Genomic DNA, 12,659 nt, shown 5'->3' on the forward strand with positions numbered 1-12,659 from the left:
GTCCTAATTATTATTATTTTTATTGACTATGTTCCCTGAGCTGTACACTATCTCTGTGGCTTGCTTATTTTATAACTGAAAGTTTGTACCTCTTATTCCTCTTCACCTAGTTTATTGTCAGCCTTTTAACTATTGTATGTTTGTAGTATTTTGTTTTGATTTTGAAAGTCACAGGTTTAAAGTTTTTATGTATTCACATCTATCAATCATCTCCTTTTTTATTTTCTGCTTTTGGTATCATTACTAAGATTACATAAGTTTTTATTCTATTTTAGTAATTTATGGTACAAGAATCAATTCTAAACACAATGGTAACTTCAAGAAGGTAATTACAACTCCTTGTGTAACATTAAAACAAAGTACATCCTATGTTAATCCCATGTATTCCTATGTTAATCAAACATTTTATTTTCCTTATTTTGTAGTTGAATTGTGCTTTCTTCTGACCCAGAACTGTGGTATATAAAAGGCATACCAAATATTAAATTTGCTAATTATACTTGTTTTTAGTTAGTAAGTGGTGATGTTAAAGGATAATTGTGATTTATTTCCAGTCTTATTATTTATATATTATATATAAGGTGTGTGGAGTTTACTCCTTATTGAGAAAGGCATTCCTGGCTGGGGACAATTTGTCTTGTCTTCCTAGTTAAACACGCATAGCTTGAAAGCACTATAAAACATACTGAAAATTGGCTAAGAATTTTTATTTTGTGCCTGAATAAAAAAGATAACCATTAAAAATCCAACAAATGGACTTCCAACCAAGATGGAGGCCTAGACAGACACGCTGGGTCTCCCTCCACAACTAAGAAGGCATACAACTACCTCAGAACTAGAGACAACAAGAAGTTCCAGAAAATCAAGCTGCATGGAAGTCCAACAAACAAAGATATAAAAAAGAAATAGTCATCCAGACAGGTAGGAGGGGCAGAGCCCGGGCAGAGAGGATGCGGTGTGATGGTGGCAGCAGCGGCGACGGCAGTGGCAGGCCAGTAGAAAGCGCAGTCACACTTTTTAAAAAGTGGGGAGGGACACCTGGGAAGTTTTCCCAGCTCCTGACCAGACCGCGCAGCTCACCGTCCCAGCGCCGGAGAAAATAAAGCTTCATTGCTTATGACTGCGTAAACCAGTCGGGGTTGGGGCATAGGAAGAAACTGCCAGTCTCTCAGTAGAGTGCGTTTTCTTAAAGAGCCCCCATGGTCCTAAAATGTCCGCAGACCCGCCTACTCTGGGAATGACAGCCAAGGCAACAGCTAGAGAGGTGCCAGACCCATACCAAAGTGGGAAAAGTGACTGGAAAAGGGGCAAGTGCTGAGCAGGCAGCATTGTTCCCTATCTGACCACTCGCCCACATACAGCGCCACAACGTGGTGAAACAGGTCGCCCTGTACTGAGGAATACTTAAGGCTCCGCCCCTTACAGTGTAACAGGAGTGATAACTTTACCTAAGACACAGAGGCAAAAACACAGGAGCATGTCAAGATGAGGAGAAAGAGACGTATGGCCCAAAATGGGGAACGAATCAAGGTTCCAGTGGGAGAAATAATCAGTGAGGAGATAGCCAACCCAAAAGATGAGGAGATAGCCAACCTAACAGACACAGAATTCAAAACACTGGTGATAAAGTTGCTCACAGTCTTGACAGATATGCTTGAGTATGGCAGGCGCCAACCTAACAGACACAGAATTCAAAACACTGGTGATAAAGTTGCTCACAGTCTTGACAGATATGCTTGAGTATGGCAGGCGCCAACCTAACAGACACAGAATTCAAAACACTGGTGATAAAGTTGCTCACAGTCTTGACAGATATGCTTGAGTATGGCAGGCGCATAAGGGAAGAAGTAAAGGCTATGCTAAGTGAAACTAAGGAAAATCCATACAAAACCAGTGGTGAAGGTAAGGAAACCGGGGTTCAAATCAATGATTTGGAACATAAGGAAGAAAAACCAGTCAACCAGTACAGAATGAGGAAACAAGAATTGAAAAAAAAAAAAATGAGGAGAGGCTTAGCAACCTCTGGGACAACTTTAAATGTGCCAACAGCCGAATCATAGAGGTGCCAGAAGGAGAAGAGGAAGAGCATGAAATGCAAAAGTTATGTGAGAAAGTAATGAAGGAAAAGTCCCCAAATTTGACAAAGGTAATAGACATACAAGTCCAGGAAGCACAGAGAGTGCCAACCAAGCTAGACCCAAGGAGGACCACACCGAGACACATAATTAAAATGCCAAAGGTTCAAGATAGATAAAGAATCTTAAAAGCAGCAGGAGAAAAGCAGAGAGTTACCTACAAAGGGGTTCCTATAAGACTATCAGCTGAAGAAACTTTGCAGGCAAGAGGGGACTAGTAAGAAGTATTCAAGGTGATGAAAAACAAGGATTTACAATCAAGAATACTCTATCCAACAAAGCTATCCTTTAGAATATAAGGGCAGATAAAGTGCTTCCCAGACAAGGTAAAGCTAAAGGAGCTCATCATCACCAAGCTATTGTTATATGAAATGTCAGAGGGACTTACTTAAGAAAAAGAAGATCAAAATTATGAACATTAAAATGGCAAACTCACAACTATCGACAACTGAATCTAAAAAATAAGAACAAAATCCAACTAAGCAAACCAGAATAGGAACAGAGTCATAGGTATGGGGATCATTTGGAGGGTTATCATCCGGGAGGGGGAAGAGGGTGAAATGGGGAAATGGTGCAGGGACTAAGTAGCATAATTGGTTGGTACAAAGTAGACAGGGGGACGTTAAGAATAATATAGGAAAGGGTGAAGCCAAAGAACTTATATGCATGACCCATGGACATGAACTAAGCAGGGTGGATTGCTGGAGGGAATGGGGGTACTGGGCAGAGGGGAGCAAAGGGAAAATAAATTGGGACTACTGCAACAACATAATAAAATATACTTTAAAAAGTGTCTGATACTGACTTTCAGTCAAGATAGAGGCGTAGGTAATCAGCGCTCACCTCCTTGCCCAACCACAGCAAAAATTACAACTAGACTACCAAATACATATCACCCAGAATTGTCAGAAAATCGAGCTGTATGGAAGTCTGACAGCCAAGGAATTAAAGAAGCTACATTCATCCAGATGTGTAGGAGGGACAGAGATGCCAAGCTGCGTGGAGAGGCCCAGAGGCGTGGAATGGGCAGTCCCACACGCATGTGTGGTCGATAAAAATTGGGAGGGATATCTTGGGAGTGAGGCAGCCCAGCCTCATACCAGACCCCCCCCCCCACTGCTTGTGGTTTCAGTGCCAAGAAGATATGTCACCATAACTTTTGGCTGTAAAAACCAGTGAGGGTTGGGGTGGCGGAAGAAACTGTGGGGATTCCCAGCAGTCTCCTGTTAAAGAGCCCACAACAGATAGGACTTATGGTGACTCACTCCCTCTGGGCTTCAGCACCAGGGCAATAGTTAGAAAGGCATCAGTGGCATATGGAGAGAAATTAAAGTGTCTGGCATCAGTGCGAATGCCTGGAGACAGCTTCCTCCGGGACAAAACTCTGTGGAGGCCAGGCAGGGACATTATCCCCTCTCTGAGCCCTCCTCCACACAGAGCCACAGATCAGGGACATGTGTTGCCCTGCCCTGGCAATTACCTAAGGCTCCACCACATCCAACTTACCCAAATAAAAGAACAGAACAAAACTCCAGAAAAGGAACTAAACAAAATGGAGATAAGCAGCCTATCAGATGCAGAGTTAAAAACACTGGTTATCAGGATGCTCCAGAAACTCACTGGATATTTCAACAACATAAAAAAGACATAGGTAGAAATGAAAGTTACACTAAGTGAAATAAATAAAGGTTTACAGGGAACCTACAGTGGAGTAGATGAAGACAAGAATCAAATCAAAGGAGTGCATCATTATCAAGCCCTTATATGAAATGTTAAAGGAACTTATTTAAGAAAGAGAAGATCAAAACTATGAACATTAAAATGGCAATAAATTCACATCAACAGTTGAATCTAAAAAAAAACAAACTAAGCAAACAAGCAGAACAGAAACAGAATCATAGATATGGAGATCATTTGGAGGATTATCAGTTGGGAGGGGGAAGGGGAAGAATGGTGGAGAAGGTGCAGGGATTAAGAAGTACAAACAGGTAGGTATAGAATGGACAGGCGAATGTTAAGAACAGAACAGGAAATGGAGTAGCAAAAGAACTTATATGCACGACCCATGGACATGACCAATGGTATGGGTATTGCGAGAGGGAATGGTGGTACCAGGTGGAGGGGGGCAAAGGGAAAAATTGGGACAACTCTAATAGCATAATCAATAAAATATATTTTAAAAACACAGGACTTGGTACATAAATACTCAATAAAGTTTACTTGTTATCAGAACAGTGTGCCAATATTATTTGCAGACCAAAAGTTATCACAGCTAATGAATTTTGAGTCAGGTGTATTTTTTATTTGAACTTTCTATGCCAGTGTTCTATAATGGTAAATAATTTCTCTAATTTTTTCATTTGAAAAGTATATTTTTGGTTAGTTGTATCCCAAGTTGCTTAGAAACCTGTGCAAATGTAATGTCATTACTTCTGACACCACTGTTTCTTTTCCAGACTTCCAGGGATGGAGTCAGTCGGGATCTCAGTGAGGCTGTTCCTCGACTTCCAGGGGAAACTCGCATTACTGGTAAGGATCCTCTGAAGTTAGGATTTGCCTAAGTTGGTGAGAGGCCCAGCAGGATCAGGTGGCTTCAATTCTTCATGCTCTTTAGAAGTCAAATTTAGACCAATAGTCTAGCTTTGTTTAAAAGTGTTAATATAGAGAGAACTCTGCATTTTGATCAGAGTTCTTTCAAGAGCTTCGTGCTCTCCATGATAGTGATATGCTTTTCTGTGTACCAAAGACAGAATGATTTTAGAAAAAAATGTGTCCTATCTCTTGAAAGTTACTCTTTGGAGTGATAGTTCTCATGGTTTCAGGTTATAAGAACAAAACAATATTAAGGTTTTCTAGTCTATGGAGGTATGCTTTAAGTCTCAGTATTATCTTCTTTGAAATCTAGAAGACCATAATGGTTTAAAGTATCTTTCATTTGCCAGATAACTGAAGTTAGTAATATGTATGTAACAATTTGATTTTTGACTTATGTTTTCATGATAAATTTATATTAAGAGGTAGGTATCTACTTTGGAAAGACCGGACTATTCTCGTTTAAGAATACAGAAGCATCTTACAGCTTCTAATCCGAGAGCTGATATTGTGGGTTTTCACACTTTACCTTAGCATTGTTTCAGGAAACCTTTTTGGTTTATTGATTAAGATCTTGGAGGTTCAGCTTAAATGGATAAAGCATGGTGCTAATTAGATTAAGGTCATAGACATGGTGCCTTTGAGAATTAGTTAAACATGAACCAGGAGAAACTATTTCATATCCACAGACTTACAAGCATGATCCGAGTCTTGGAAACCATTTCAGTTTCTGGCTAAGAGCAAGGAGGATAGCTTACTTTTGGTGATCTTCATATATGAAGTTTTGGTGCTCTGTATCAGGCCAGAACCTTAACTGGCATGTAGTAATTCAATTAGCATGAGGTAGCCTTACTGGGTATTTTTCATTTACCACCTGAAGAGAAAAGGATTTCAAACTTGTTTTAAAAAATTAAAAGCCATTAGCGTATTCAAGGACATCCTTGAAAGATCAAAGCAAGATACATTTTTATAATAAATTGACTCTCCTAATTGAGTTTCTCCTGATGTTTGATTCTACCGAAGATGTACTATTCTCTTGGCCATTTGGTTTATATTAGTTAAATGTTTGAAATAAATTTAGCTAAACTGTCATCTGGATTACTAAAAGAGAAAGTAGACTATAGAAACATCTTTACTGCTGACATTCATTTATTAAAAGTGTCACAATGTTTGTGTGATTAGAGGTTGGTAAACTTCAAACCTTATCTGGTGGTTAGTCCATGAGACTGTCCTATGGGAATTGTAGTGCTCTGGTTGAAGCAGCTCAGTAGTTACCTTTATAACCTCCTGAGGGTAGCAGCAACAGTACCCTCATTTACTTCTGCTCTCCAGCTGTTATCACCTTGCCCCAGGTAGTGACAGCATTGTGGACAAACTCAAGGAAACACCGCTAGTGCCCGGAGGTTACATGTGGCCCCACTAGTTCCCTCACAGGCCTCACTGGACCTAGTATGGTAATGTAGAAACATTGCCAGTGCTTGCTTTCAGTCTTTTCAGTGATTTTTTTGTTAGTTATTCTTAGCCAAAGAGTTGATATTAAATTAGTGTCATTTGTTGTGTATCTTGGTGTATATTTCCATTATTTTTGGATATTTTTTTTATCTTAATAGACAAAGAAGTTATTTACATATGTCCTTTCAATGGCCCCATTAAGGGAAGAGTTTACATCACAAATTATCGTCTTTATTTAAGAAGTTTGGAAACGGTAAGTAGAATCTAAGACCATGAAGATGACCCTAACTGTTAAAGATAATGCTAAACTCTTTCTCTTCTACCTTTCAAGATTGACTGTGGATCAGATTAACATGCGAGATATAGTTGCTTCTCAATTTTTAATTTTTGGCTTATGCAAAGCTTATTTAATACTAACACCTGTATATATAGGAATAGAGTGAATTAAAAAAATAAAAACTTTTGTCTCTCATAATAGTGAGGAGGGGTTGGTAATTGTACCCATTCACTAGTTTGGAGAAGTTAGGTGTAGAACAGGGGTTCTTTAGCAGAAACACAAAGGAAAACCACTTGTGGAACTTAAAAATACCAGATGCCTTAGATGTGTTGTATCAGAACATCCAGTCCTGTGGTCCAGGCACAGTTGTAATTTTTAAAACATCACAGAGGAGGATTCTGATGTGAATCCCTAGTTCAGGCCCACTGCTCTAGAACTTTCCAAGTGTTCGATTACAGAGCACCAGGTAGCAGTTTAGATCTAAGTTGACTATTGCTTAGTGCCCCTCTACCTTTTCATCCCACAGCCATGAAATGCTTGCCACAACATGAAACAATGAGATGGAGACAATGTGCTCCAGAAGGGAAAGAAGGAGTGAATAGCTGCTATGGTTGTCACAGAAGGACCTATGGTAGATGTGGTGGGTCGCCATTGCCCAGGCTGGCCTGAAGGGACAGCTTTATTTTGATGAGATGGACCAAGGGGAAGTAAACAGATAAATGGTATAAAGAAGAGAGCTCAACAGCAGCTTGAACACAAGAGATGTTGAGACTGTTGGGGATATCTCGCTTTTGTTTTATTGCTTTTACCCTGCGATTTCTTCAGGACAGTTCTAATCTAGATTAGTTTGCCTCTTTTTTTTTTTTTTTTAATGTTCAGTATTGTGTCCAAAGTCTGAAAAATGCTGTTTATTACTTCTATTGCCTTAGTTGTGGGAGTTCATTTCTATAGTGTTCATAGACCCACAGGGTCCTGAAATTGGGTATTTTATTTATGTGAATCTATTGAGGCTTCTAAGTGAGACTGGAGCTAAGCAGGTGTTCCTCATTTTCCAAAATGCAAAAGGCATCTGGAAATTAACAGAGAAGGAATCTGGATGTCAACTCTTGGTAACAGTTGACAGCAATTATAGAATTAATCATTTAAACCTAGAAAAGAAAGAAACCATTGGGAGTGTTATTCATGTTGTCTTAATTAAATCAAGGCATATGACAGACCCCAACAAAGAAACATAGACTGAATGGTGGTGGTACACTTAGATGGAGTTATAGAGTGTGTAGTAAAGGCTTGATGCCAACCAGAGAGGGTGGTTGTTCATGTCTTTTAGTGCAGACCCTTTGTCTCCACCCTTTCTAATGCAGTGCAAATGGGCACATCAAAAGCATGTATGTTCAATGCGTGAAAAACACCAAACTAACCAGCGTGCTAGATGACAGAATCAGTGTTAGAAACAGTTTTAATTGGCTAGGAAGTTTAGCATAAATGACATTGACAGCTGTATCTATAACGGATGGAGGAAGTTTGTCTTAATTGGGGTCTAGGCTTATTTGATCCAGTAAGTGGACATGATTGATTAAAAGGTTAATAGGCCTATAGGCTGAATTATGAAAAGTATAATAACGTCCAGACAAAATGAGATGGTAGTCTTGTCTGAAGTGTTGTATTCAAATTCAGATGCCATATTTTAAGAGGGACACTGACAAGCTAGTGAACATTCAAACAAAGGGAACCAGGCTAGTGCAGGGGCTGTAATATGAGCAGTGATAAAAATAAATGTTGATCTTTCATGTGAAGAAAAGAAGACAAAAGGAGATGTGACAGAGATGCCTTGGAATATTTGAAGTGCCTTCTCTAGAGCAGGGATTAGACTCATCCTGTGTAGCTCCTAAGGGTCAAATTGAGACAGATTGACATATTTTATGCTAATGTAGGGGAAATAATCAAAAATTTAGAATTAATGCAAGTGTTATAGTGCCTTCACCACTGAGACTTTTGACTTGTTGACTAGCCACACATATGCCTGGTTCCATTTTATGCTGTCATGGATGATGAACTGGTGATATTATTTAAACCATGGTGCTGTGACAAGATTGTGTATATTGTGTGATCTCATTGACGTAAAACAAAACAAAAACTACCAGAGGAAAAGAGGCCAGAAGCAAATACACCAAATGTTTTAGTACTTGGGGTATTTGGAGGGTGGATGGAATTAGGTATGCTTTGTTTTTTCCCTTCCACTCGGGAGGAGCATGTATTTCTTTTATAATTGGGAGAGCACTTAACAAGCTTTATTTTGTTTCCATATGGCACCCTAGAAGGTGGGATTAGCGCTAAACGCGTGAATAAAATGCCCATTTGACACTGACTCCTAACTTTTTTCTTCTTCAACTAAGTTTTACCTAAACATTTTGATTGACCACAGCATTTAGTCCAAGTATAAAAGCAAGCAGCTAATGGCAGAAAACATCATATAAAGAAAGCCATTTAAGTGGTTATGTAGAAGGCTAAAAATATAGTAATCATAGTGTTTCATATTTAAAGTCATAAATAAGAACATTAACTGTAGATTCTGCAGCAAAATGTGAATTTTTTATGTGTGTTTGACAAAGAGCTGTCATCTCTCTGGCATTATTAAGTGGACACCTATTTGTTTCAGGTATGTAAACAGTGCAGTGGAAGTGCAGTTTGACTCAGACAGAGTCAGCTTTCCAAGCACAGTGGTTGTTTCTTTAGATTGTCATGGTGGCCCTCTACCTGGCTGTCCCTCATGGTCTCATCCCACCATTATGGCCTGCACTCTGCCTCTGAAGTGATCTACCTTAGACCTAGGCTGACGAGCTTACTTCTCATTTCCAAAACTCTTGTTGGCATCTTATTCATTCTTCAGAACCTACCTCAAAAATCTTGTCCTCTGTGAAGCCTTCTCCAGCTTCCCTTAAATAATTCCCTCTTTGTGTTCCCACAGCCTTTGTTCACATCTCTGTGTTAACACTTGTTATGAAATCCTCCCTGGCCACCTTATCTAAGCTTATAATACCCCTCCCAACACTTTCTCTCTCCCTTCCATGTTTATTTGTTTCTCTTAAGCACTTGCCACTATCTCCTGTTTTATATATTTCACAGCTTTTGTTCCTTATCTGTCTGAGGGCAGGGACACTTGTTTATCCTTTCACTGGTGTACCCTCAGCACATAGGACATAGTGTGGGACGTGAAGGTACTCAATCAGGCTGTGCTGAATGAAGGAATTCTGTCTTATATGCTGCTTTGTCTGTGGTCGTAACTAATGGTGAGTCCTTTTGGTCTTCTGTGCCTATCTAGCACAGTGTCCAAGTAGACAGTAGGTGCTCAGTAAAACTGTATTCGATGAGTGAACTCAGGAGGGAATAGACCTCATCACTGTGGTTTTACCACATCTCAAAAACCCATAACCACCTTTCATTCTTAAGTGTGCCCAGGAATTTGCCTTGAAATTGATCTTGTGACTTCAGTAGGGGCCACTTTAGGCATGTAATACTCAGAAGATTGCTCCGATTCCCTTCCAGGAACATTTTGGGTTCAGGCACTATAGAGGATAAGAAAGACAAATTGACCCTTTGTTCATTCATGTTTTCGTATCTTTATTCCAGAAACTTCCATTGAGCCCTGTGGTGAATCTAACACCATGCTAGATGAATAATGTGGAAATGAGTAATTGTGGTGTACCATGGCAAAGACTACAGTGGTTGCATAATATTGTGAGGTTTACAGGGAGAGGATGATTAACCATGTGATGAGTCATAGAATGCTTTAGAGAGGAGGTAATATTTGAACTGGGTCTTGAAGAATGGTAACAATTTCCTGAACAGAAGGGAAAGTGGAAGGAGCTTATCAGGAGAGAGTTTCCATATCACACATATAACAGTATGGAAAAACACCATATACTGTGCAAATGGCTTAGTGATCTATTGGAGCCGGAATACAGAAGGTGGAGGGAAGAGTGGGAAGTGGGAGGCAATGATATACATGGAGAATGACATATCAGATGTGTATTTCAGGAAGAGAAGTCAGGTTGCAGCATATATGATGGATTAGGGAGAGAGAGACTGGAGGCAGGAAGTTATTTTAGTTTTCCAGGTAAGCAATAAGGGCCTAATACAGTCGTAGCTGCGATAGAAAGGAGAGAACATCTGTTAACAGATTCAGGAGGGTTTGTGTGGCCATCGTAGGCAGGAGTTGAAGAAAAGACTTGAGTCAAGAATGATTCCTGTGATTTTTTTTGGCTTAAACAATTGGAAGTGCTCCCAGTCATTGAAATAGACATTACAGAGGAAGGAATGTGTGAGAGACAAGCCCTAGGGGAAATAAGTCTGAATGTGTGGATTTACAGCAGTATAACTACCAGGTGGAAATAGCTCAGAAGCAGTCGGAAATGTGACTAAAGCTTCCAAAGTTACTAGCATATCAGTATTGGTAAAAACCATGTACATCCACAAGATTACTTGTGAAGAGATGTGGGCTGAGTAGAGAACCCAAGGTACATATGAGCATTTTTCCATGACATGGAGAGAAGAGCCACTGGAGAAGAGAAAGAAGCAGTAGTAGAAAATCTGAGAGAAGGCTTTGGTGGAAGTCGGTAGAAGAGAAAAATCTCAAGAAGTAAGAATGGAGCATGGTGTGAAATGTTACAGGGTTCAAAAAACAAACAAACAGAATGAACTGAGACCATGGAGGATGGCCATTAGAAGGCACTGCGAAGAGAGTCCAGAAATAAATCCAGGACTATACAGTCAACTAATATTTGATAAAGGAGGAAGGAACATAAAATGGAGTGAGAAGAGCCTCTTTAACAAATGGTGCTGGGAGAACTGGGCAGGAAAGTGCAAAAAAATGAAACTAGACCACCAAATTACACCAAACACCAGAATAAACTCAAGATGGATTAAAGACTTAAATGTAAGCCGTGACACCATAAAAGTCCTAGAGGAAAACATAGGCAGGAAAGTTTCAGATATCCCACGTAGCCACATTTTCACTGATATATCTCCTAAGGCAAGGGAAATAAAGGAAAGAATAAACAAATGGGACTACATCAAACTAAAGAGTTTCTGCTCAGCAAAAGAAAACATCAGCAAGATGAAAAGGAAACCAACCATATGGGAAAACATATTTGCCAATGATATCTCAGACAGGGGACTGATCTCCAAAATATATAAAGAGCTTATACAACTCAACATCAAGAAAACAGATAACCCAATAAAAAAATGGGCAAAGGAACTGAACAAACACTTCTCCGAAGAGGACATACAGAAGGTCCATAGGCACATGAAAAAATGCTCAACATCATTGGCCATCAGAGAGATGCAAGTAAAAACCACAATGAGATACCACTTTACACCAGTCAGAATGGCCATCATCAACAAACCAACAAACAACAAGTGCTGGCGAGGATGTGGAGAAACGGGAACCCTACTGTACTGCTGGTGGGAATGCAGACTGGTGCAGCCACTATGGAAAACAGTATGGAATTACCCAAAAAACTAAAAATGGAACTGCCTTTTGAACCAGCGATTCCACTGCTAGGATTATATCCAAAAAATCCTAAAACCCTAATTCAAAAAAACTTATGCACCCCTATGTTCATAGCAGCCCTGTTTACAATAGCTAACTGCTGGAAACAGCCCAAGTGCCCATCTGTAGATGAGTGGATCAAAAAACCATGGTACATTTATACGATGGAATACTATGCAGCCGAGAGAAAGAAGGAACTCCTGCCATTTGCGACAACATGGATGGAACTAGAGAGAATTATGCTTAGTGAAATAAGCCAGGCAAAGAAAGCAAAATACCATATGATATCACCTAATACAGGAAACTAAAGAACAACATAAGCAAACGAAATAAACAGGACAAGGAGCAGAATAACAGTCAATGGGGGGAGGGGGGAGAGAGAGAAGGGGATAAGTAAGGGAAGGGTTTAGTCAAGGAACGTGTATAAATGACTCATGGACATGGACAACGGAGAAGGGGTGGGCTGGGGGGGGAGCAATGGGGGAAAAAGGGGACAACTATAATTGAAAAACCAAAAAATTTAAAAAAAGGAAGAAGAAGGCACTGGGAGCAGATTCTGTGGCGATGCCAGTCTGATTGGTCTTGCTCCTCCTTCTACCTCCTGATGGAAGATTTGCCAGCTCCTAGTCCTCAAAATGCTTTTCTCTATTCAGTT

At 39.8% G+C, this 12,659-nt stretch overlaps 1 protein-coding gene across 4 annotated transcripts in view; it reads left to right on the plus strand.

The window, feature by feature from the left end:
- Nucleotides 1–12,659, plus strand: part of MTM1 (myotubularin 1) — a 171,860-nt gene that overhangs the window by 43,122 nt on the left and 116,079 nt on the right. For all 4 annotated transcript variants that reach the window (XM_090263986.1, XM_090263985.1, XM_090263988.1 and 1 more), the window contains 2 exons: nucleotides 4,592–4,664; nucleotides 6,338–6,432. In XM_090263986.1, the coding sequence (XP_090120112.1) occupies nucleotides 4,592–4,664; nucleotides 6,338–6,432 (168 nt within the window). The remainder of the gene's footprint in view (nucleotides 1–4,591; nucleotides 4,665–6,337; nucleotides 6,433–12,659) is intronic.

The sequence above is a fragment of the Furipterus horrens genome, unplaced genomic scaffold (genome assembly GCF_987537825.1).
Source record: "Furipterus horrens unplaced genomic scaffold, mFurHor1.1.pri manual_scaffold_17, whole genome shotgun sequence".
In the NCBI taxonomy this organism is placed as follows: Eukaryota; Metazoa; Chordata; class Mammalia; order Chiroptera; family Furipteridae; genus Furipterus; species Furipterus horrens.